We start from the raw sequence: 27,336 nt of genomic DNA, 5'->3' as shown, positions 1-27,336 counted from the left end.
TATCCTCCATGCTAACATATCTTACTGAGAAACTAAAGGATGTTGACACACAAAAATCATTTTATGAAAGCAAAAAGAAAATAACATTATAGAGACTCGATCGTCTATTTCAAATGGTTTTCATTAAAAGTAAAAATAGCCATGTCAATTGATACACAGTATAGATTCTTTCAATACCTTACCCAAAGCAGAGATGATGATTCTTGCTTTTTGTAATTCACACCCTGAGTGCATTGCTCCCACACATTGTGTTAGGTCACACTGCCATAATCACCACTAAAAATATGGCTCAGATGGGTTTATCCTGCACTGTTATAAACTGTTTCTCCTTTACTGTAAGGATAACGCCAAGGAATGAACTAAAATGTTCAGTCTAGAAAAGCCATTCCCCCTTACAAATCAGTATTACAACATGACAGTAGATGGCACTGCTCGAATTCAATCTGAATTGTCACATTTCCTCCGAACACAGCCAAGACAGAGGTGCTGTTCAGGCTCACGAGGGAGAGACTGGGTCATGCACGACACAAGCTAGTAACAATTAAAAAAACATATGGCATTTGCTTTAGAGAGAGAGAGAGCGCTTCCATATCAGTGCTTTAGCAAGAGCTAAATTACAGGTCAAATACATTAGCAAAAGGCTTAGTTTAAGATGGCAGGAGTACCCATTCAAAAGTTCATCTACCATACTCCCACATTTCAACTTAATGTTTTTTGCCTACACCTACTTCAACGGGATGGATACTAGATATTCTGCTTTACATGAGCCTAGAGGGGACAAAAACATTCTGGATTTTAGTCTGAGTACTACTGACAGGTTATTTAAGAGAACCTATTGGCTACTTCTCCTCAATCTCATACTTTCAACTTGCAGAGGAAAGGTCTGCAGGGACAGCAGTTTCACTGCTTCAAGAGTAGTCAATTAAAAGGCCATTCTGGAAGCTGCTCCAGCTACTGCACAAAGGAGATGCACAAACTTGGTGCAGAGAAGAAGAGGTTTTATATGTATATAGATAGATAGGTATATGTGAATATGTATGTGTATACACACTATGAGTTTTTTATACACCTATATAGTACACACTAGACTCCTTTGTTAGCCCTTTAGCAAAACAGGCTCAAAGTCTAAGAGCTTAGGTGCACAATACTCATGCATTTAATTAGTTGCCAGAACACAAGTAATTTTTACCCTGAATTGCACAAATACTGACAAAAAAAGAAGTAATTTTTCTACACATCTTCAGACACCAGGAGGGCTTAGAAGAAAGACATAATTCACACAGCAAGACTGCCAATATTCCAAAATCACTCTTTGTGTTGAATCTCCAGTTGTCACCAATTATGTTCTCCACAACATACAGTTTAGATCAGTATCTTGTTTTAATGTAAGTGTTAAAAGCCATCCCCAAGATCACTCAGACATCAGAAGGGAAAGCATTTAAAAACCACACTTTCTCACACAGCAAATAGCCTGCACGTTAAGACATCCTTCATATTTTAGTAGTTCATGTGTAACAACGTCACATACTGCAACGTACTTCTTGCCATACCTTCTCTAACCTTCAAATATTAGAAGGGAATGAAAAAGATGCCAATACCTTCTGCTGCATACCAACAAGTCCAGCTAGCTCAGAGGTTTGAAACGAGACACTAAAGAACAGAAGTCATCTCAACCTGGGCCTCAGAAGGCTAATTTGGGCCTCAGGCAGGTCCACACCCAGCCTCACCTGGGTAGTGAAGCAGCACCCGGTGTTCTTCTGCAGAAAGGAAGGCTGCCAAGTGGGTTTCAGTACACGGTGTTCACCGTGGCATTTCCACTAGCAAATGTGCAAGACAGCTTGGGCCTGGGCTGGTACCATTGTGAGGAATGCCACTGCTGCAGCAGGCATATCCTGCCAGGAAGCCCACCACAGTCAAGAGGGGAAGATACACCTTGGCAGCCCTATTTTAAATTCCAAGCCATTTCTGCAGTGTTTTCTAGCGTTAATGCTACTGAATAGCCGTCATGCCCCACATACACCTTGAAGGGAAAACAAAGCTTTTCCTTTCCCTTCTGGGCCTCTTATGTATAGGCCTATGCATAGGAAGAATCGTTTGCTCAAGGAACACCCCAGAAAAGCTAAGAGTTGTTAGGGGTCAGTTTGGATGTGGATGCACAATTCCTGAACCTCATATCAACTTACCAATGACACTACATGATTTATATCCTCTTCATGCCTCACTTTCTTTAACTAAAGAGGCAGTAGCAAGTTGTATGGCAATATTTTTCATATGATCTACAGGCACCATCTTTGCATACATTTTGAAAAATATTGAACACCGAGCAAAAGACAAGATACAGAGGATATGTGAAAGATTTGTCTGGACTGTAGAATTTAGCAAGTTTCAGACCAAACTTTTTAAGACAAGGGACAAAAGTAGTCAGCAACCTACAAATCCATCACCACTAATTTAAGAATTCAGAATACATTATGGAAACACACTATTTCAACAGATTATGAAAATACATTGGTGGAATACACTAAAAACTAAAGGAACAAGCTTAAGAAATGGTTGAGATACTTGCTTAGCATTCTATTTCCCTTGGCCAACACACAACAAACTTCAAAATTATAGTAAAAATATTTTTATAAGGGAGAGAAGTATGCTGTCCTAAACAGACTGCCTGTCCATGTGTTTTTGCTGCCTCAGTGTTATTTTAACACAAGCTACATGTAGTTGCAAGCAGTTAGAAATAACGGTACTACATGCATTGCAGATCTGAGCTGTTTCAAAAGCCAAACATCATACATGCTGCCTATGTAATAAATAACTCCTATACATCAAAAAAGCATCTTATCAGGACCAGTCTGACAAAAAGACTGCAGAATTCAGTTTCCCAACAGGCTAACTCGAAAGCAATATTTTAAATACCTGTGCTACATTTTGTAGCAGTTTAGATTTTCTTTTTGGAGGGGATGGGGGGACCATCTAATTCAGACATCAAGAGCACACCTTACCACCACTTGATCACCATGAGAGAGATCATTCACAGCCCAGCCTTTCCAATTGCAGAGAATTTCCAGTTAAAAGCATCCTTACCTCGAGCAGAATTGAATGTCAGATTGTTCATTTAGGCAGGAATCACACACCGAGCATCTACCTCTTCCGTTATTTAAAAGGAAACTTCTAAATCTTATGTTACAAGAACTATATTTGCAGGAATGAAAGACAAGACAAGTCTTCCTAATTTGTTTACAATTATCTTTAACATTTGAAGGATTGGTGTGAAAAACTCATAAGGAGTTGTCAAAGCTGGCTACTGAGCATGCTTTTAGTAGGATAGCCATACTACACATGCAGAGTAAATTAAGTCAATTACCTTGAAAAGATTTTATATTGATCCTTTGACTAACAAGTAAGATTAACATCAAAGCAAGATAAATATTAAGAATACAAGCAAGTATGTTTGTCCTGATTATTACAAGTTCTGTCACGCAGCATACACAGAAGCAAATTGTGGTGTAATACTGTTCAATGAACAAGCAAAAATATTAAACATTATGTGATCTTCCAGTAAGTGATGAGATAACTAGAGTTTTAAACAGGATGACAATCGACTAATCTCAAACTAGGTTTTCAAGTATCAATGTAATAGCAAAGCGTAGGCTAGTATCAAACTTATTTTTAGATAAATTACCTTCATTTTTGACAGTGAGTATTATGCATATAGTGGAATAAAGAAGCGTCTTCTGTCTATCAGGCCATGAAAAACACATCAGCACACTCCAGCCAGATAAGGAAACAAACATTTATTAGAAACTGGTAGTTTCATAGAGCTAAAAAGGTCGACATACGTTTGAGACAAAGAATACACAATTGAACACAGTCATGATAAAGGCACATAATGAAAAATTAAATTTGAAAGACCTCATCTTTTCAACATTTGAAAACATCATTACCATAATTTTCAATACTCATAATGGCACTTGCACACCAGAAACAAAAGGGAGCAAGTCTAGAAGATAGACACTGCTAAAGTCATCTTCGCATCACACACACACAATAAATTTGCTCATTGGTCACAGTCAAACAAAATGATTGGGAACTGATCTCACAAATCCCACAAAGATACAAGAATGTTGGCAAAACCAAGAAACATTCAGATCAGAAAGCATTGTACGTATGGATGATTTGGATAGAATGACTTTTTGTTTTTTAAAAAAAGTGCAAAAGGTTCCCCTAAAGGGAAGGCCAAAAGACACAGCTAAAGCTGCCATTTTCTGAAATCTGATAAAACAACATTTTATAATACAAATTTTATGGAGTTGTTATATATTCATTTATGGAGAGTACACACCAGCCATGGAAGCACTGAACACAAATTTACATCTGATTGCTGTTTGAAAAATATGGTCCAAATAGTATGTGGAAGAAGGGAGGTTCAGGTAGTTAATTCATGTTTGCTGGCTTACTTATTTGTTTAAAAAAAAAATTAAAAAAAAGAAAAAAGGAGGAGGAAAAAAAGAGACCCTTAATGACCTTACAGGAACAAAGTTCTTCCTTCAGTAATCCAATTTCAGGAAGTGGTCTAAGAGCAGTTGCTTTTAGAAGGTCAACGTAAGTATAATCTCGTATTTACAAAGATTAAGACACCACACATTGCAGAAAGCAGAAAAAGCGTAACAAATGAGTTTGGCAATATTTGTTACACTACTTCAGCGTTCAGGCCTGAAGGCAACTGAAATGCGGCACCACCACTATCCCCCTCCCAAAAAGGAATTCACTTTGGAAGTACTTGTACATGGAAATACCTAGTTTCTGCACTGAGGAAGTACTGCTTTGTTTTTTGAGGAGGGGCTGTTTCTCAGCACACAAGTTCTGTGTGCGTGCTTTGCTTGCTTCATTAACATCAATCTGATGGGCACCTGAGATCAGCAGTCCCATTTGGTCACTTGGACAAAGTGTTTCAGTCTTTTACTATCTGAATTTCACACACACAGCCAGTGTGCACAGAAGACTGAGGGAAAGAGGATTTATCTCACATGACAAACCTGTCAAACCTTTACGTGATAATGCAATCCTCTATTGGCTAAAAGCACAGTTGACTGTAGCCCTCCAAGTAAGGGAAAGAATGGAGACTCCAAAATGAGAAGCATTTCTCTCCCCAAGGCAGCTATGATGAGCTCTGCTATTGGCTGTATTACAGTCACTATCACCTTAATACTGGATCCTCCACCCCATTTTTAAACGGTAACTTGCACTTGTATGGAATGGATCTAGTAACCAAGCTTTTTCTGTTCCTGTATATTACGATCCTTTAAAACGTGCAGCTGTAACCCAAAGCTTGTCATAGTTAATGGTGCTAACATTTACAAGTGGAATGAAAAGCAGGTCCATTGAAGCAAGTTATGAAAATCACTCATTGTATTACAAAAATACCATGTAAATCCTTTTGAGGTATTCTGATACCATGGAACAGCAGTTTCTCAGGCTCTTATTCTTTAAATTAAAAAAAAAAAAAGTTAGCCTGAAGATAAAGGTGATGGGCTACATTTTAATGTTACTCCATCCTTGTCTGTGTCTAAGATCCTGTTTCTTATGAACTTAACATTAAGTCTTCACAAATAACAATAGTAAGTGCTTACTTCTAGGCATGCAAAATGTTGCCTGTGAATTGCTTGAGTATAGGCAGCGTGACAAAACAAAAAGTCACTTCCATATATTCAGTATCAAGGCAGTATAAACTTCTCCTACCTTTGGTTTGATCCAAGCCAAATACACATTTAGAGAAGACAAATACAAAAAAAAAGCCAATGAGTAAAATATGCATGATTTCCTGAAAATATAAACATATTGCTGATTTAAAGATAGTTTCTTGATTTTTTTTTTTTTTTTTAAACTCTGTGACATTTTAAAGTGCAATATAGGTATCTATTTAGAAATGGTGAACTAGAATTTAAGAAAGTTTCTTCCCACTTCAGGGCAAAAGCAGAAGTTGCAGCATCTCTCCACAAAGATCTGTCTCTAATTGTGAGAGCAGATTACTTGAGACATCATTTTTGTTCTGGTGTTTCCAACAATATTAGAAGCATCTCACCTTTTTCCTTCATTTCATGCTATTCCCAAACTCTGCTTCATTTTTTCATATACAACATAGCTGATGCTGACAGCTGGAAGCACTTTCATAAAATTAGGGGCTATGCCCCTATAAAGTCCTCGGATTCCTTCTGTAGCAATAATTCTTTGAAAGAGACCAACCATGTTTAGCTGTGGAGCTCCTTCCACTGAGGCTAGAACAAAAAGATAGTATGTTATACAACAGTTCTAGTAATATTAAAATTCTTCAGCGAGTATTAAACACCTGGGTGGTGAGCCTACTATCACCTCTAGGGCCATTGATTAAAACTTGAGTCCTCACAGAGCGGAGATCTCTTTAATCCCAGACATTGGAGAGATATCCATGTGTCTAAATCCCACTGAAAAGCATTATCCACCTACATTCCTTTGGAAATCCAGGCTCCTATCCTTAAGTCTGTGCACAAATCTATCAAGCAAAAATCTCAGCTATGAAACTGTCTTTATGAAATGTCCTCCAAAGCAAACATTGCTGTCTACCGTCACAGGATGATGCAAGTCCTTTTCATTTTACCTCTAAAATTTAGGAAACATTCTAAATTTCAGCAAAGGGCTCCCAGACTATGACAGGAGCTCTATGCCTGGTAGTCTTGTATGGAATGTGGCTCTCAGGGCACACAGAGCACTAGTGTCTGAAATGTTACATTTGAATCGAGTATGATGAAGAACAGTGTTAGGGGTAATAGGGAGAAGGGACCAATGTTAAGAAGGATTTTCCAGGTAAGTCCTTGGTTTTCCAAGTTGGGTTTTTTTATTCCCATGTCTCTGCTACAGCTATCCCAAATGATACAATTTTGATGTGACCGCACAGAAACATTTTCAGTACAACAGGACTCACCTTGAGCCTGCATGCGTGTTCTGATAAGAGCAAGAGGGTAACTGGCTAACTGCCCACATGTGCTGGAAACAGTACCACATCCCAACAATACAAAAACACCTGGGTTAGCAGAGCTTGATGCATAGTGTTCTAGCCATGTACTCTTTAAGAGCTGCCAAGATATAAAATTAAATAGTAAGACAAGAGATCTGCATTCAAGAAAGTAAACAAATACATCTTTATTCCTAACAAATCTTATGGGCTCAATCCTGAAAAGCACCAATCTCACTACACCAGTCCTACATGCTTACTTTTAAAGTGCACAGGTAAACACCTTAGCACACGGGTAAGGACTTTAACCAGACTACAGTAGTCAGTGCCTAGAAGAGAAATCCTTAAAAGATCCAGCAGCAGGAACAGTGCCCATGTTCTAGACCTGTTAATACTCTGAGGGGAGGAGGAGGGAAACACAACTCAGCACCCCACGGGGTGCAACAAAAGCTCGCACAGCTGTGCACATCACCCCATGCAGAAACAAGGATGCAAACTGTAGAAGAGAACTTCCATACTGCTTTGAAAACGTTTGCTCAAGAAATTCTGCTGATTACTAACGCAGTGTCACAAAAAGATTTGTCTGGACTAGAAAAAAAATTAGTCTGTGCATCTGAGTTACTTAACACACTTTGAAGCAACACCTAGCATCTAAGGTAGATAAAACATTTTAATTGTTGCTGATGGGTGTAAGAGGTACCAGTTCCTCTTGAAAGGAAAGAGAGTGGTGTTTCAAACTCTTCAGAACAACTATATGTCAGCCGCAAAGAATTCTGGTGACATGCACAGACACACAAGGAATTCAGGTTACTATAATCCAATTATAAATCAGAGACAATGGCAAAAAAAAAAAACGTATTAAGTACCATAAATGCAGGATAGGTAACATAATATGAGTACTATATCAGGTTTTTAAGGCCCATATTTGCTATAGAACGGGTATGTTCCAGTCCGACAGGGTTAGTTAAGTATGCAAGCATGTTGTATTGCCAAGGTCTATATAATCCTGCCTTATGAGCAGATTTCTTGTTTGGTACTGTTGCATTTAAGGGCCCATCGGCACAGGCACTCCTCCAGGAGGGCCAAACAAAGAAAAAGTTAATGTCTAGTAAGATTAGTTTATGAGGAAATTCTCATTTGTCCATTTTAAATTGAAGGCAACCGTAATACTACAAGCATATTACAAAACTAACTAATGATACAGGTATTCTAAAGAATATTTACCCTTTTTGTAAATTAACTAATGAAAGCTACACGCATTCAGTGATCTAAACTCACCTCATAAACAGCAAGGTCAATGCCAGCATAAGGAATTATACCCAGAATATTAGGAATATAGCCTTTGTAGAAGGCCTTTACACCTTCTCTTTTTAAGATCTTCTTAGCACAGTCAAACATCCCAGAATATTGCCCTGTTTTACCCACAGCCAATCTGGTCTTTAAAACCTAAAGGGGAAAAAATAGTAGCTGTAATTACATACCTATTTATTAATGTATTTTATAAACACAGGAAAACACAGTATCTCTCTGCTTATTCAATTGTCTGGAACTGCTTTGCGTTTTGGCACTTCAAACCTCCTTTGTGATGACTACTGTTAAGGCTTTGTTAGCAGTAGGCTTCTTCAGGTTTTATCATTAGTGCAGAGTAGCACACATACCACCATACACTAACTTACAAATCATTAGCCTTTTTAAATTGCATTTTAGCTTTCTTTTCTTGATTAAAACAGGCAGATGTTTGATCAACTTGAAGACAACAGTGTGGGCAATATTTAATAGAAGCATTAGCTAAAGAACAAGTGAGAGCATTAACATACTAGCAGATCACACTTCTGATCTCGGAACAGCAAAGCATATTAAGAAAATAATCTTTCAAAAAGCATGACACTTTGAGAGGTAGTTAAGGGATATAAAAATTGCATCTCACTACTGAAACCCAGCATCTGATTAATAATGCAAATAAGTCTATACAGCATCTTAGGACAAAGAAATTAATAACAGTACCCAAAAGAAACCACAGAGGGAATTTCCTGAGCAAGAATTTGGCCTACTTTAAAGCCTCATAAGACTGCAGCTTCCTCAGGAGTTCCCTGGCACTTTGCTTTTCTCTTTTACTTAGAAACACCCTAAAAAACACTTCTAGGACAGTATTATATCTTTGTTAGGAAGATCAGAGCATCTTATTGTAAATAGTTCACCTGTCTCCATTGATCGGTGTAATCCAGATGATCTACATAACATTTCAGTTATTCTACAACTTAACCCATCTCTGTACTCAGGCTAGATGTGATTCAGCAGCTCTAACAGCAAGAATGCCATTTAAAAAGAGATCATTATCGCTGTCAGCAATGAAAACAGCTAAGTTCTATTCCTACTGACATCCCTCCCTATGAAAAAGGTATTTAGGTTACGTCTTCCATTACTTCCAAATCTTGATGTTGGTATTGGTTTAATCCCACACCCAACATATATTCCAGTTATTTGCACAACAAGATAAACTGTCTGGGGAACCAGCAGTAAAGGAAGTACATCCTACTTCTATCGAAAAAAAGCAGGATGTGAAATAGCTACCCTAGAGCAGTTAATACATTAACGCTAGTTAAATTGCAACATGTATAGTACCACATACAAATATGTCCTACAGAAGAAAGAGCGGTTAATCCACCCAGCCTCAACTGTAGCTGTTATATTCTCCCTCCACACTGATCTCCTAATCAGACCCAGCTCCCAATCATAATGCAACAGAACTTCATCAGTTCTGCTACAGACAAGACCACATCTTGCTTACATACAGTGGGAAAAAGATTTATGCCCAATTTAGAAAATACTTGAATATGTACTTAATTTTAAATACATTCTTGGATTTTTTTCACCCTGAACTAGGTTTTATCTAAACATTTAGGCAATATTATACAGCCAAATATATAGAAAAATGACTAGTATCAACTGGAACATAGTATATTCTAAAATGCCTAGGTACTGAAATTCTGAAAGAAAGTCCAAAGTAAAAATAAATTAGGATATAAGAATATAGAGGAATTCCTACAATATTTTCAAGAGCAAAGTGGGTTTTACTTTGGAAATGAACCAGCCATTTGGCAGAGTCTCCAATGGAAACAGATTCTCTGTTACTTACCTCCATGGGATAAATAGAAGTTTGTGCTGTTGCTCCAGCCAAAGAACCAGATACAAATCTTTCAATGGTGCCTAACTTTCCATCATCCTTAGTGAGTATCTTCTTATACTGTATAGTTAAAACACACAAAATAAACATCACATGCTTTTTAGGAGAGGCAAGAGTTACTACAAGAGTACAGTACAAAATGTCTTTTCAAGCTGTACTTACTTTTTCATGTATTTACAGTTACATTTACTAACCCAACAAATCTAGCACTGTACTCACTGCAACTCTGTGGACCAAGATTCTCAAGAATACAATAAATATTCCAGCCTGCAAGAATCCTTTACATTAAACACCTCAGCCACCCACAGTACTGTCAGGTATTCTACAAGCAGCCAACACAAGGGTACCCACATTATGGCCCCCAGATAACAAAGAGGAACCCGACTCCCTTGTAGATCCAGTTCCCCAATCAAAGAATGAAAGATCAACTAGCACGTTCACAGAGACGCTTAGAGAGCTGTACATACTGTTTCATTCAAGACAGATATACCATCATGCAAGAATGCGCCATCAGCTCCAGAAAGGCAGAGCAAGAGTAAGGAATAATGTGCTCAAGGTTACTCTATGGCATCAAAATCTGCCATTCAGTCTTGCAATATCCCAAAGCTTACTTGACTTTTTGTTGCTTTTATTTCATAGTTGTACAGAGATGTGCAATATGTTCGTTTAGTCTTACTTGAGGCGCTAGCAAGCCCCACAGAGGAAAAATAAAGATCATTTAACTACACTAGAATGGGAGTTCATTTTCCAAAGGAGGATTAGGCCTTAACATGATGCTTAAAGCTGATTCAGAGGTAAATATAACTCTGAAATCCAGGACGAGGGCATCTTACATAGCACCATGATATTTGACTTAAAAAGAATCCTGCATACGTTCAGCTAGCGTAATGTGCTAAGTTTTTGGTTGTCGCTTCGAAGCAACAAACTAGATATTAATGCAGTACTCCATATAAAGCTATGCAGACTGGAGGACAGTTTAAAACGTATGACAGATTTAGTTTCTTTACACGGCTTATAATACAATAGCAAAATCTGCCTAATACCAAGTATTCTATTAACAGAATAAGTAGACTTTTAAATCTGAAAGTCACTCTAAATTACTGTGACACAATCCCCAACCATGATCAGAACTCCTATATAATACAACAGTGCAAATAATGAACAGTGAGAGTGATACAGTATTTTATTTACCATTATTTTCATTCCTGATTTATCATCCTACCTGTTCATAAGCCCAGAACTTAATAGCTGTTTCAGGAGCTATTTTCACAACATTTACACCATTTCCCCTCCAGAGGGATCGGACACCACCTTCTTTCAACATTTGCTTAAAACCACTGGCTATATTCATTTTGTTTGATTTTGAACCATGAACCTAAAAAAAACCAAAGTCACATTAAAGTACACTGCTCTGATTAGACTGTAAAACTCATCACCTAAGTACTAAATTGCTTAAATGTATCAACTAGCAAAAACACATCCACTATTGAAAAAAAATCTTATTTTAGTAGCACAAGTACTACAATATTTTGTTTACATTTTTTGCCAATATGACTATGGAAAAGACAATTTTTATGAACATAAAACATGGAAATTGTCAAAACATAACCAGACCTCCAGAATTTAGATGCTGTATTTGGCCATCAGTTTTCTGTAACAGCTCTCTAAAATCTGAAGTGATACACTGGAAACTAAAAAGTTCTTGAACATTGCACCTACCTGCATCATCACTTTAAGGCGATCTAACGGTGCTGTACCTGTTCGAGAGACAGCACCAGCCACTCCTCCTGCCAACAGCTGTTTCCACCACTGTCCAGTCTTTTTCTCTTCCTCTGTGAACTCATCTGGAACAGTCAAACTATCTCCTATATCCAACACCTATTAGAATCCAAAGCAAAGACGTGCAAATAACTATCTCATTCCATCATCTCAATTTTATCAACAGTTCTAATTCCAAATTAACCTGCCACCTGAGAATATGTAAATAAAATGCTAGTTAAAAATAAAAAATATCTCTAATTTACATTCTATAATTAACTTGCTATGGATTGCTATTGCTATTCAATGAATAGCAACTTTTAATGACTTCTACACAGATATTGAGCAATAACACCACAGACACACCATTTCAAAGACTGCACCTTCATCGTTAAAAATTATGACAAATTTCCGCCTTGAGTATGGCCCAAACAAAGACATTCTGTCACGATCAGCAGACCTTTACAGTCAGCACTAAAGCTCAAATGCTTATATGTTGCAGCTAACCTTTCACCGGACAGCCTTCTGGAATTAGTTTGGTAATCTCCTAAGGATGCTAACAAGAGATTTCTCTCTCATGGTAATTTATTCACGCATATGTGGGACTTCCCGTTCCCCCCGCCCCCTCCCCAACATTTTAAAGTAGCATTTTTATAGCTGATATATCAGAATATTCTATTTCCAGTAACTGCTGTGTATTATCTTACAAAATGACAAGTTTGAAAGTTTGATTACTGCTTTATACATTTTCTTATCATCAGTTACACTGAAAGACACATTAATGACTTTTTTCAGCTATAAATGTTTGAAATTTCATTTAGAGGTGCATGTTTGTATTACCATTTAATTTGATTAAAGAAGAACATTACTATAGGCTTTAGCGATAAAGCCGTCCAAGATATAAGACTATGGAATCTCACATAGCACTTAAACATAGTCTCTGCTCTTCATGCAATTTATAACCATGATATATGAGAAAAAATACACTGTAAATAATGCAAAGCCAATATTATGCATAAATTAAACCTATAAAGAAGCAAGAATGTTTTAATAACTGATAAGTACTGACCAGAAAGCATGTTAACCAATAAACTTTTTTTAACTACTGTTGATTTTAACTGTAGACACTATGTCCCTAATTTATGCTGTGTTCCCTATCTGTTAAGTAGATTGAATACTGTCTTGGTCATTTGAAACACAAGAATTGCAGGATGAAGATTATTGGTATAGCCACTGGACAAACAGAATAAGCACCAACTATTCCAGATATTGAACACAGAACAGATTAATTGGAAAATCCTTTCATCTTTCTGACATTTGTGGTTTCCAAGTAAGGTGTCATCAGTTGCTCAACTACATGGAACCATCAAAAGATCAATCAGAACTCTCAAAATACAAATTCAATGTTCTTAGAGATATTATGCACATCTACCAGGGTTTAAACCTTGTGTCTACCGAGCCCTAAGCACAACTAAGAAAAAAAAAAAAAAACCAACTAAATTTGAGGGTGTTTATAACAGAAAGGCCACAGCTACCAACTCATAATAATTCTATGCCAATGCAGCTATCTGCTTGGAAGAGTCTGACAGCAGTTAAAATTTTACAGTGAAAACAGAATTGGAGGAGCTGTCAATGCCAGCCAGGCGTGTGAGGTCTTACATCTGCTCTTATCTGAAACACCAGCTGTGTTGCCGTATAGCTGGATTTTGCTTGCTGTGATAACTGGGTCATCAGCTGACTGCAACACTGGAAGATCACAAGAGACTTCTAAAATTGTTTCTTGGGCGTAATTAACGATGACATTCCATAACAACAACAACAACAAAAGATCTTATGTTTAATAATAGTAATACAAAGCATTTTATTAAAGCAAAGGGGTTTTTTCCACTAAGTAAGCTGGGACCAGGACTATTTGATCTCATAGCAGTGCTTCAAGTGTTTTCTTCAGCAAACAGGGAGCTAACCCCCTTTTGGCAAGCATTTCTGAATTGAGGTTGTACAGTGTGAAACACTCAAAGCTTTCAGATCTCATAAACTGTTTTTTATTATGGAAATGCTGACTAATCCCTGAAGATATAAATGGTCTCACTATATTCAAAGAAATCTGTCTTTACCTAACTTTATGGAGTACTCCAATAATCTACAGGAAGGATATTTAGCAAACAAGATTACTATTGGTTTACTTACCTTATTGTATGTTCTTAAAAGTCAATCACTGAGGTGGCAAGAGCTCCATTCAATAGTAACTTAAAAAATTTATCTGCACAGTGGAGAGCCTATTGCTGTATATTCTGTCATTTTTAAATGAAATTCTATAGCACAAAAGAGTGTGAGAACACGTGCACAGAAAATCACTAGTGACACCAGTGATTTTATGGTAATGATAATGTATATATATACACATATATATATAAAAATATAAATACTGAACTAATTTCAACATAAGAAACAGTTAAAATGTTTCTATAATTTGTTTCAACACATCAAAAGCACTGAACATAAGAAAGTACTGTAATGTGAAAAGAAAAAGATTTAATATTGTGGTGGTTATCCTTCTGTGGAATATCTCCAAAGGAAGAAAAGGATTCCTTCCTAAGAATTACTGATAATTATTGGCAAAGTTTAGATGAAGTTCTTTGCTCAGAAGAATCTCATGTGACACTATCCTGCTTGTAAATGGGAGAGCATGAAGTGAAAAGGAAAACCAAACAATCTTAAATACAGGTATGCTTGAAATATAACAACTGTGAAGCTGTTATACTCAATATTGCAAATTAACCCAGCAGAGATGAACTTAAGAGCTGCACTAAGTTAGAAGAAAAGTTGAACTTACAGTGGAATGTTTCCAATATCGAATTATTTCCTCAATGTCTGTAGCTGGGTTAAACATAAAATGATCTCTCCACTCATTCCAGTCTACTGTCATTGTCCCATCAGCATCAATACTGAAAAGAAATTGAACAAAACTATATGAGGAACTAGCAGCAGGGATGGGCTTTTGTTCCGTTTTGTTGCTTTTTTTGTTGCCCTTTTTTTTTTTTTTTTTAAATATTGGCCATCACATCAGTGACAACTAACTGTAAATACTATATGGAGACTTCAAGGCTGAATCTGCCATGGCCTTTCAATACTATGCTTTTCTTATTCAAGTGCATCTGGCATATTCTATTTAAAAACATAATATAACGCTTCATTCTATGAACAATATTTACAGGGAAATGAGATAACATTCTCCTCCCAGAACCAGATGCTCAAATAGTGACTAGACTTACTATCACCCAAGAACAGATTAAATATGCGAGAATTCCTATAAAGGCACCACTGAAGGTACCAACATCTTTCAAAGTCATAGTCCCATTTATCCTGTTCTCTGAATTATAAAAATATAATAACAATAAAAAGAAGCTTAAAATACTTTCAGAAACAACAATTCCTGACCTTTGCAGGATCTTTTCTGCCTGTTTTTCTGAAATGCTTATACCCAATATCTTGAGGGACTGGACAACTTCTGATGCTTCAATTTTTCCTTGATACATTAAAAGAAAGATGATACATATTTAAAGCATAGAGCTTAATACACTTAGCACCTTGGAGCTCACTAAGTTCCATTGTAACACCTACATAATAGCAAAGATAATTTATAATCCATTTAAACACAGATGATGAATTTTGATTGTCTACTACAAGGACTGAGCGAAGGTAAGTACCTTAAAATCATGCAACCAAATGAGATGCAAACATTCAGTGAGTTAAAAGCTATTTTATCTTTAATAGATACTTAGAAACTTCCTTATAGTTTCTCCATCTGGGGAACAAAGATCCCCAGATCAATGGACTGGAAGATAATAAAAAGAAAAAAAGAATATAATCATTTATTATTTCAATCTATAGTAAACTATAATTATGATTCTATCAAGGAAAAGAAGTAGGGGTTCCATATTCACAACTTTTTGTCTCCAGTTTAGACAAAGAATATAAATGAAGATAACCTTTAATGCACAGTTTCTTCAAACAACTTTTGAACAAATATAATAAGTCAAGGCATACCATCATTGTTTTTGTCCAGGCTCTTAAATGCGAGTTTCATCTTCTTCTCGTGATCTTTAAGATACTGCATAAATTCTTCAAAATCTAGCTGTCCATCCTGGTTAGTATCTCCAGCTTTAAAAATTTTCTGTTGAGAGAAAATTCAACATTTGACTTTTCCGAACTACAGCAGGTCACAAAGCAACAGCAGCATGGCACAGCCCTGGCTTTAAGAAAAGCATCATATTGGTCACTTTGGGAGTCAAATCAGGAAAACACCTAAGCGTACACTTCAGAGCTATATTTTGTTTCCAGAATTTAACACACACTCAGTATTTTCATAAAAAGAGAAAACACTCGGCAGCAAAGATAGATTTAAGAAAACATTATTTATTATTTACATCACTTTCCTATTCAAAGTACCAGCACTGGCAAGTCACACCTACAGGTATCAATTTGTGGAAGCGGAGGTGGGGGACAGGACAAAATCATGGAAGAGAGCAACTTCAAGCCTGTGACTTTCCTGGTTACACATGAAATTTGTCAATATGTCAGTAAAATTAAACAAATACAGTCTTAACTATCCTCTTTAATCCAGTGGTCTATTAACTATGAATTATAAAGATAAAAATAAAAAAAGCAATTAACTATTTAACTGCTGACCAAAAAAAAATACAAAGATCTTGCCTGACTAGCACTTCCACCCCCCAGGGTTTGAGAAGGCAGGGCTTTCTGCTTCATACTGAAGCTCTGACAAAAATTTAAAACAAACAAACAAACAAACAAACAAACAACAGACTTGTAACAAATAGAAGCACAGTTATCTTCCATTTTTGCATGTGCTTCCTAGTAACTGTCCTGCAGATAAGAAACATCTACATGGAAAATTAACTACGAGTTGAATGCATGGTATACAATTGCCAGCACTGCAGCAAACAAGTCTGAAATACAGCTTAGGCATACACTTCTCCATCAACAAAGGGCCAGAATACTTTACCAACTTTGTGTGTGAAAACATACTTTTTAAAAAAGGGAAATTACGGCAGCCCCCCCAAGCATCAGCCTGTAACTGCTGAGACTTGTCTTCAAAGGCAAAGCCCCAAGAAGAGCGAAGCCCAAGCCAACAAGCTCTGCAGGATTTATTAGCTTGGGCTTTATGCCACAGCAAGGGCTGCTCCACACATGGAGGGCTGCAGAGAGACCAGTGGGGCCAAGCAGAGGCAAGGCCCACAGCACATGGCCACAGGCGCTTTCCATCCAGTCTCGCACTTCCACAGCCTTTCCGTCTCCTCTGGCAGGATGTGGGCAGGGAAATCCACCCCAAAACCCTGCTCTAGAACACAAGATTTAAGGGGAAATTATGCCTTATCTCTTCGTTTGGGCATCAGTCCCTGTGGTTTTCCTCAACGTGTGAAATCCTATGGGGACGGAACTCCATACAAGACGGTCAGGAAACCAACCCACCAGCACAATCTCTTCATTAATTTACAGTAAGCTTCAGAGCACTTCAGGGTACACATAAAGCACATGCCAAAAATTCTTCCAAATATCTTCTATTTTGCAGACTGCCTTGCACAACTGTAGTTTCTGAATAAAGTAAGTCTCAACAAGATTTGCACAGCTGTTCTAATCTGCAAAATCTGTTTTTAATCATTTTGTTTACTCCACTATAATTAGTAGAAGTCCTCAAAAGACCGAAGTCCAACAAGTTCTAGTCTACAAAAACTAAACATAAAGGAAGCTGAAAACTCTGCTGTATTTGTTGCAAGTGTCTGAAAAAAATTGAAGATATCTGAATACATTTATGTTGCCTCCTTTGTCTTTCCTGTTCCTCTACTGAAAGAAATATACTTTAATGTTTAATCTCAAAAAACCAAAATTCGTAACATTATCATAGATTCCTCAATGGAAGGGAAGACGACAATGTGGCACTCCACAGTGAAATAAGAAGCAAATTATTTACCTCCCATAATACAGCAAGTTATGCACAATAAAATCAACTTAAGTTACTGCATACTCAGATAAAGGTGTTTGGTATCAGCTTAGAAAAATAGTGTTCTTAGTATACTCGTAAGTCCAGCTTGATTGTCATTTCTATTAATAACCTGTCAACAAAAATATACTCATCAATTCAGTTTCATGCCCTTGCCAATATGGTTAGGGCTGTTCAGAATCTCCCATTACAAAAAAAATAGTTTATATTTATTGAAGTTTATGGATGCATTCCCGAATCAAGGAATGATTAAGTATTAGGCCTAATTAAGAAAGGCTAATAGATTAATCATTCAAAAAACCCACAAAGAAATAAAAAAAACCAAACCAAAACCCACCATTAAAAATTACTCTAGCTAGAAAAGAGTCTCCCCCTCAAAGACACCGCAATCTCAACCAGTCTTGTATTCCACACATGGCACCTCATACCGCAGGATCCGAGTGTCCTGCTAGACTCACACAAGCTACTGAGAAGAGGTACTTTATACAGCAGTCATGCACACACTTTGAGTGAATTCTAATCAACACAAATTGTTACTATTCCCTACTGCTATCTGAACTACACAAACAAAAATGTAGAACAAGGAAAGCGTTGTTCTGGCTCACAGATATGACAAGACTTTAACTAAATTCCAATTACAAAATCTCCACTGCCGAGGATGCCAAAGAAAACGGAAATTCCTAGGAGGTTTAGAGAGCTGGCAATTAGCATGTGTGAAGGGGGGCACCTTTCATTTCATCTGCCAAATGAGCGGATTTTATATTGCAACAAATAGAAAAGGATAAGCACAAACATACTCTCCATTCTCTACTTTTCTTTTTACAGTTATTTTCCAGACTTCAAGCCAGTCTCAGCCTCTCTCAGGGCAGCAGAACAGAAGCAACAGGGGAAAAAAACATATGCTTTTCCTCAGCAGGCACATGCATTTTTCTCACATTACAAATCTAAAAGTTCGTACAAACAAAAGCCTCTTAGTGTCTATGAAATGTACTAATTATGTGGGTGTTAAAGCTTCAGATTAAAACCAGTAATACGCAAGTTTGTGGAACAAACAGCAACGCTGAAAGGAGCTTGCCTTCCATGTGAAGGGCAGAAACTCCCTCGTGGGGGGTTATGTACTCCTTGGGCATAGCCAGCAGGAAGACATGTACTTGATTCTGTGGAGTACTAACTCCCAGGTACAAACTGCCCATTCATGGCATCAAATAATAATGCAGGTTGGAAGGGACCTCTGGAGGCCATCAAGCACAACCCCAGCTCAAAGCATGTCTAATTAGATCTAATTAGATCAGGTTGCGCAGGACGACATCCGACTGAGTCTCGGACATCTCCAAGGATGGAGATTCCACAGCCTCCACAGGCAACCTGTTCCAACATTCAAACACCCTCACTTCAGTTCAACAAGGAATCCAATTCTACTGTTCTGCATTTAATATACTACCAGATTTTGAATAGTTACAACCACCTGTCATGGTGCCGCTTCCTGGTTCACCAACTTCTCTGATGGAGGAGAACTGGATGCATTTTAAAATAGGCATGCTAACAACAATAGAGCAGGAACCAAACTAGATGCCAGTCCTCACTTGGAAGTCCTGGGAAACAATGTTCAGTGTGCCTGCCACGTAAAACCTGCCACTTCTTGTTACAGACTTACTGTGGGATCACCTCACCTTTATGCAGGCCCAGCCCCAAGAGGAAAATGTTTATTTTTCAAGGCATGCCATTTCTTTTCTCATTGTCTAAAAACTTTAAGCCCAAGCAATAAAGATAGTTGACTAGATAAAATGAAATGGTGACCACATAAATAATTGCTAATTAGTGGTAGATACAGGAAGATGGTTATATGATCTTTCTTTTTAATGCTACGGGCCTTCACACATACTGACTACAATGCTCCCGTGCTGACCTATTTGGTCATGACACTGCTGCCTTTTTCTTTTCTCTTCTTTTTTTAAATTCTGCTACTTTTGTTCTTTTTCTGCTGTATATTTTGTTAATACAGCTGCTTTCAAAGTCCTGCACAGCGAGGCAACGCCAATGTGAAAGGCCACAAGTAGACTGAAATACTGAAGAATTTTATTTTTAAATTTCTGTATGATATAAAGCTTGTTGCAGTGTTGAATTCCTACTCCTCCAGAAGACCTCTGTATTTGGTGTGGAAACCTAAGCCAGCAGGTCTGTTGAAAAAAAAAAAAAAAAAAATCAGAAAAGTTACAGACAGGCTTTATATACACCTAAAAATCCTGACGCTCTTTCAGTGGCCTGATGAATTATTAGATTACTCTGTGCCAAAGTTATGAACTTTAACACATTCATAGCTACAATATAAAGACAGAGAATGCAAGACACTAGAAATCTTAATGCTTTTACATAAACTTTTCTTTTAAATTCACAGTTTAATTTTTATATTACTTAGTATCCTTATTTGTGTATTGTGTGTAAGCCTTCACATTCTGGTTACAAAACTGAATTGTGCGTGAAAGGTGGGGCTACTCAGTACAAATGATTACCAATCATCTATTCGTTAGCTTGTTATTTCAGCTAATGAATATAATGTAAAGAATATTTAAAAGGAAGTGATTCATCAAGAAGTTACTGGGTGTTTCTGGCTTCCTATCATGCTATCTACAAGACACAAGTAAAAAAAACAACACTTAAGGACACAAAATTGGTGCAATTAGCAAGTCATTGTTCTGTAATCTATGACTCGAGTTCCAAAGGGCACAGTTACAAATACTGTATAGAAAAAACACCAGCACAACAGTAAGAACAGTATCACAAATTTCACATTTTCTTTTAAAACCAGAGGTACTATATATAAAACCAATCACGATATTCCTTTCTCCTCTCTTCCCCTTTTTCTATTCTTTCCCCCTTCACCTCCAAAATAATTAGCACCAGTCATTCACATAGCTCTGCATTCTACAATTTTACGTTATTAGACTGTAATCTTATTGGAAGCCAAATTCAGCCACAGCTCAAGTATATGCAACTCTTCCCTCTTTACTGGATACGTACCCTACAATACTAAAAACTAATGTCCTTTTCCTATCTATATCTGCCAAGACTAAACAAATTTATGACACACAATGATAACCCAAAAATCAGTAGTAAAGATTATTAAAGTCAGTCTTGTCAAACCGCATCAGTTGGGAGATAAATCCAGCACCAACGGAAAGGGGCTGAGGATGTGTCCACACAGCATTATACCCCAACCAGTGAGTCCACATAACCCGCTAACGAACTAGACTGCCACTTAACCTCCAGAAATTCAACACAACACCGCATTTTGAGCAAAACAGTTATTTGCACTGCCTCCAAAGACCTCCCAACTTGTTCAAATGCTGCATTCATATTTATTCGCTTCCCTCCCAAAGGATACTACCAACATGTAAACAGTACCCAAGCAGGCTCTTTAAACCTGCCACCGACAGACATTAACCCTTGGCAGCAGCAGAGATGTTGCTACCAGCTGCACAGCTTCCCGTTCCTGTTCTTTGTCCTGAGCACCACTCTTCCCTGCAAGAGGAAACCACTAGCAGTGGTCTTCTCACTGGTCCATTTCAGGTAACAGAATCTCTACAAAATGAGCCTAAAAAGGAAGAGATGCAAGTCATGAGTATACTCTCCAATACGCCTTGCAGAAGCTGCTCCCTCAGGACCTGGATAAGCTCTCTCAACTCATAGCTATGAATTAGATTCCAAGAATCTGAAACATCATAAATGGGAGATGCAAACTATCCCTTGTACCTTCATTCATCATTCCTTGCAAGTTACACTGGTATTTTTGACTTTGAACGTACTCGGTAGACTGACTTTTTCCATTAAGTAAGACTACTCTGCTACAGAGGCATCCCCACCTTACAGTCATCTTAAAAGATTTACCAGTTTACCTTGTTTGTTTACGTGGGACACGCTGCTGTCTCAAGACAGGTATTTAGCAAAGCATTTCAACATGCAGTTAAGAGATCTTCCAGAGGTGGGGGTTCCCATATTTGGTGCCTGGAATTCTTGCACTTTGCAGCAACAAGAGGAAGAATTAATCATTCACTGTACCCTGTCACTGTTCAGGAAAAAAACTATCAAGTTAGTGTTAAAAAAATTCATTTTATCTCCTTGGACGTTTAAAGTGTTATGAAAACAAACTTATATTCATCTTGTTCTTTCATATGGAGACTTGGAGACTACAGCACACATCAGTTAAAAGCTTCTGAAGTTGTACACATTGAAATGAAATGACGACTTACGCATTTGCTTACAACTGAAGTCAGACATATTACTGAAGATGTTTATGGTATTTCACAATTAAGTCCCCACAATCAGACATAATCGTAACACCCATTATGACCTGAAAAGAAAAGTTTAAAGGAACTAAGTGCTTCCAGTTTTCTACAATCACATGATGTGACATCTGTTTTGGTAAAAAGTTAAGATGCCTGTCTACTCTAAATCTATAGTACCAGTTTTTTGGCATACTATTAACGTGAAAGAAAGCTTCATTTCATATCAAGAGTGACACACAGACATGAAAGTGCTGAAGCTTATAAGACTGTGAATCTGCATATCACATATGATAATAATTTCTAAGAGTAGATATTGTGTGATTGAAAACGCCCATGTTTCTTCTAAGAAGTTGCCGAAGTAACTAGTGCTTTTTGTATGTTTCTAGCCAAGGTACAACATAATGAAGAGGCTTCAGTTAACTTGGTCTACTAGCCTTCTAATTTTGCCATGTAAGGGAAGTTACCAAAATTAAGAAAAGTGCAAAAATCTTAATCAAACAGTGGAGAAATATTCAAGGACATATTTAGCTCGGTCACTAAACAAGTATGTGCTTTCTGGACTAAGAACAGCTATGATAAATTCAAGCTCTGAAGCACTATCTAGCTGTAGTTTTTAGAGGCCAGAGAAAAGCACAGAAGGAAACAATGCACACCTGACCCTGTTCTCACCCGTCCTCTTGCACTGAGACGCAGCACTGTAACACAGCACAGGGGCCTGCCTCACTTGACAGAATTCTGAATTTTCTTTGGTTTAAATGCAGCAACACACTTCAAGTGTTCTGAGTATTTTTAGACTTCGTTGGACTAAAATTTTCATAAACACAGTCAATTACTCTAAACAGACCATATTCTGATTGCTGAGAATTTAGTCTCATTGGGCCCTGTTTCCAGCACACAGAGGTGTCTCATCACACTGTTTCTTCATCTAAGAAGCCTTAATGTAGCCAAAGACTTCTGTCAAAACCTGACAGAGAGTCAGTCCAAATAAGATCATTATATTGTTTCCAGAATGTAGTTATTCATTTCAATAACATCTTTCTGCTCCTAGCTCCAGGACTCAATGTATAAACAGTACCTGAATTTGAATGCTTGGCTGTTCCTACCGCAAACCGAAGCTTGAAATATGGGGTTTGCTTCCTACAGGTTTACTGTAAGGATTGATTGCAACAGAAGGAAAGGGTGAACAAAAATAGTACTTCATATAACCACTTGCACCATTTATGGTACTCCTGCCTAAGAGACTCACGGCATTCTGAAGACACAGGATGAGATCATTTGAGATCTGATCCCAGCATCTATTTTGTGTCCCTACTAGCCAACTCCGCTAATCAAAGTGACCATACAATAGCTGTTAATGTTGCTTGTAGAGCACCATTTGATACTGTCACCACACTGAATTCCTTCTTCATAGGTGTTGACGTGTTATGTCAGGAATCTTTTGTAAAGCTTTGCAAAGTTACCCATTCCTGGCGGGTAATATACTACGATATAAAACAGGAGTCATCCTGGCAGCCTCTAAGCAGTACGCATTTCGGATTTTCCAGTGGTTTACTTTTGTCTGTCAGATACTGACAGGAGGCAGGTCAAGTAGAACACAAAATCAGGAGCTTCTGTCATGTTGTGCTATGATGCCTTGCTATGGGGAAAAAATGATTCTTCCTTAGAGGGACATGCAACCTATCTCCAAAGCTTACCACATGGTTTCGCATCAATTCTCGTATTACAGCGTTACTTCACCTAAAAGAGTGTCTCATCATATGTTAAACATTAATAAAACTGCCAAGACAATGGATGAAAGGTGAAATAAAAAAGAGCATGCCAGTAGTCTATTACTCAAATGGACAGCAGCTTTGTATTTTTTAAAGACATGCATATTCCTTCTAGAGACGAATTACATTTCAAGAGAAAAGAGGAAAGTAATACTAGTTGCACAAACACTAATGTATACCATGAAGATGACAACTTAGGATGAACCAACTGACTTTGCAGTGAAACACAGTAACACTCACATGGTCCCTTACCAGGAGTTACCCAGGAAGCAGCTACGCCCCCCAGAAGTATGGTGACCAATGCTCCCGTGTACATGGATTTCATCCCATGCAATGGAAGCCAGCCCTGCAAGAGTATTTTTGGAAATCTAACCCAGACCTGCATCTAGAACATAACAATAGTGCAAGGCCTGAGACCCCAATCCAGCCATGAGGCACTGAAACCTACTCTGCTTTAGGATATCCCAAGGTCTACCCACCCCATAGTGCCACTATGTTGGCAGGGCTGAGCAGTTCAGTAGCTAACACTTTGCTACATTGTGTAACATTTCCATATCTCATTTCCTTACTCTTTAGTTATTAGTAATTATAAGACTACTTCTGCCTCTCTAACACATCAAATATGATGATTCAATATCTGACTTCATTAATAAAATACCTTTTTACCAAGTAGTAAAAAGACATTTTACTGAAGTCAACATCACTTTAGAGCTTGAAGTGAAGTAAGTGGGAGAAGGCAGCTTTGAGCTGCAAGAAAGTGCAGGAAGCAGATTAGCTACGTAAATACAGGACAGAAGCTGGAGGCAAGTCTTACTGAGGGTCTCTTATTATAACAAGTCTAGTTATTAACAGTTATATATAACTAGTCTAGTTTCTAGTTCAAACGGTGCGCACCATTAAGCTTAAAATAGTGAGCATACAGAAGTTTCAGTGCACTCCAACAATTCTTCCACGCCTCTCAAACGTGCAACATGACTCATGGCTTATTTTGTTTACTCTGTTTCTTAAGCAACTAAGGCAGCCAGTTCCTGTTCTCCATTACATCCAGGTAAGTCTAGCTTATCACTATTGATTTCATGGGTTTCAATTCCAGTTTATCCTGCAGCAACTGATAAGAATTTGACAGATACTCAGATGTGCACTGTTAACGAAGGGCATCACACCGATCTTGAGAAAGAACTTGGAACTTCAATTCTAAGTTGCTCAAAACTTAAGAAGCATGCCACTTGTGTCTCAGGGCTTTCAGTGAATTATGTGGGAAGACCACCCTCGTTAAACACCACAAAATTAACTGGTTACCTGTCCCCTTGCTGTTCAATGTAAGTAAAAACCCCAAATTGTTACAGTCAAACTGGTACAACAGGTTTTCAGCAATGTGTATATAATGTGTGACTGAAGTTCGTAACTAGCATGCTCTTAATACTAGCATGGATAGTATTGGATCATGGATAAGCAAACAGGCCAAACTGTCCCTCCTTTATATACGAAAACCTGAGAAACAAAATGTACTTATTGTAAAGATGATTTTGACCAGAAGCAATATCGAAGTGAAAGTGTGCTTTCATCTATACTCTCACATAAGCATCATTCAACTCAGGAGGCCTGCTGGATACTTTTCCCTTAAGTATGAGAGAGAGAATTAAATATACCAAAAAGAGGTAAAATAGAGACCAAATAATGAGACAATGGGAAAGAACTGGCAGAGTGTCCCACGATTAGTATAAGGTCACTGAAATTGAATTATTGACTCACTATATCTCTTAACACTGCAGCCAAATTTCAGTTCACTTTCCTGAACCTCTTTCAGAAAGTATGCAACAGCTAGTACAGGCATGGCAGTGGAATGCCCTCTAACCATTCTTTATACTGAAACAAAGAACAGGACTGTTACGGTAATAGCTCCAGCACAGATCTCAGCTGTACCTGTTCAGCCTAACTGAACCTCTGTGTGCCTTTTTAGCGCAGACTTGCCTTACCACACAAATAATTATGCCTACAGAATTGCGCATTAAATGATTTTATATTCTGATCCCTGAGGATTACCGAAAACAACTAGGAAAGAGAAGTTTCTCTTCCAGGTACAGGTCAGATTTGCTAGTGTAACTCAGCATTCCACTGGAACGCCTGATGATTCAATTTTTACTGACTTGTGAGGTCACAAAATTGATAACAGGGGACAAAGGAATGTAATAGTCCAACCCGATCACTGCAGAATCCACAGCACAAAGAGAGTGTACTGTCTGTTTCGTAGTTTGATGGCTGCCGTTACAAGTGTGCATTTTTAAATAGAAGGGCCTTGGTATCGGACACAGCCCATGCCAAGAAGAATCATTTCCATGTCTGTGTGTTCATGGAGACCTAGATTCAATAACTAGTTCTGATATTGCAACCCACTGTTACACAGACTTACTTACCTGCTGCCCAAAGCAAACAATTTATTCTGACCCAGATTATGCAAAAGTGGAGGGACAGACAAAAGCTGTAAATTACCATCCTTTATCATGATGGAGGAGGAATACGCTATCAAATATCACACAACAAAGAGTCAAAGGAAGTCAAAAGTCGACACCTGATGAATAAACCCGGCCTTGCCAACTTGGCAACAGAACCGCCGACAGCCGTACTGTTAGTAGCGTTCGCACTCGGGATCCTTCATTTATAACCCTGCGGCGTGCCTGTACAATACAGCCCCTGGAGCGGGCACGGCGTCCCCGGGAAGCAACAGGGCAGGCCCGAGGCCGACTGCATCCAGGAGCGGCCCGAAGCCCCCGGATGCGGCTCCCGGGTCTGGAGCAGCCCTCGACGCACCGCCTCGGCGAGCCCCAGCCGGGCAGCGCCCCATCCCTCACGGGGAGGGCGGCGGGGTGGGGCGGCCAGGCCGCGCCTTACCCTCCTCACGGCCGCGGGGTGAAGGAGAGAGGCCGCTCGCTAGCGGCTGCTCCTCCAGGAGGCAGCGCCTGAGTGAAGCGGCTGAGGACCGGGGAAGGGCCTCCGCTGCGCCCCCGGCCCGCTCTTACCTCCTCCGCCTCTTTTCCCAGGGGGATGCCCATGGCCCGGAGGCCTGTCTGGAGCTCGGCGATATCCACCCTCCCATCTTCGTTGAGGTCCAGCTTCCTGAAGAGGTTGGCGTACCGGGAATCGCCATCCCTGTTCCCGTCACAGGCGGCCGCGGGCAGCGCGAGGCCTCGCAGGAACTGGAACATGGCGGGGCCGTACGGTACGGGCAGCGGGACGCTCGCCCCTCGGCTCCCGCGGGCTGGGCGCGGACGGGATGTACCGCCTGTCCTGGCTGCCAACGCTCGCAGCTGCCAGAGGAGGAGCCGGCCCGGCCCCGCCTC

General features: G+C 38.7%; 1 protein-coding gene across 1 annotated transcript; it reads right to left on the bottom strand.

Moving 5' to 3' along the window:
* Positions 1 to 3,776: 3,776 nt before the first annotated feature.
* SLC25A24 (solute carrier family 25 member 24) lies at positions 3,777 to 27,244 on the bottom strand. Its single transcript, XM_050900616.1, has 10 exons — positions 27,016 to 27,244; positions 15,975 to 16,101; positions 15,366 to 15,453; positions 14,761 to 14,872; positions 11,889 to 12,047; positions 11,392 to 11,544; positions 10,122 to 10,229; positions 8,264 to 8,431; positions 6,956 to 7,106; positions 3,777 to 6,272 (listed from the first exon to the last, which is right to left on the bottom strand). The coding sequence occupies exons 1-10, from the start codon at positions 27,199 to 27,201 to the stop codon at positions 6,094 to 6,096; spliced, it is 1,431 nt and encodes a 476-aa protein (XP_050756573.1). The 5' UTR covers positions 27,202 to 27,244; the 3' UTR covers positions 3,777 to 6,093.
* Between the last annotated feature and the right edge of the window lie 92 nt (positions 27,245 to 27,336).

This window comes from Gymnogyps californianus, chromosome 8 (assembly GCF_018139145.2).
Source record: "Gymnogyps californianus isolate 813 chromosome 8, ASM1813914v2, whole genome shotgun sequence".
Classification (NCBI taxonomy): Eukaryota; Metazoa; Chordata; class Aves; order Accipitriformes; family Cathartidae; genus Gymnogyps; species Gymnogyps californianus.
Note: the sequence above shows the minus strand (reverse complement) of the source record. Positions and strands in the feature narration are given on the sequence as shown.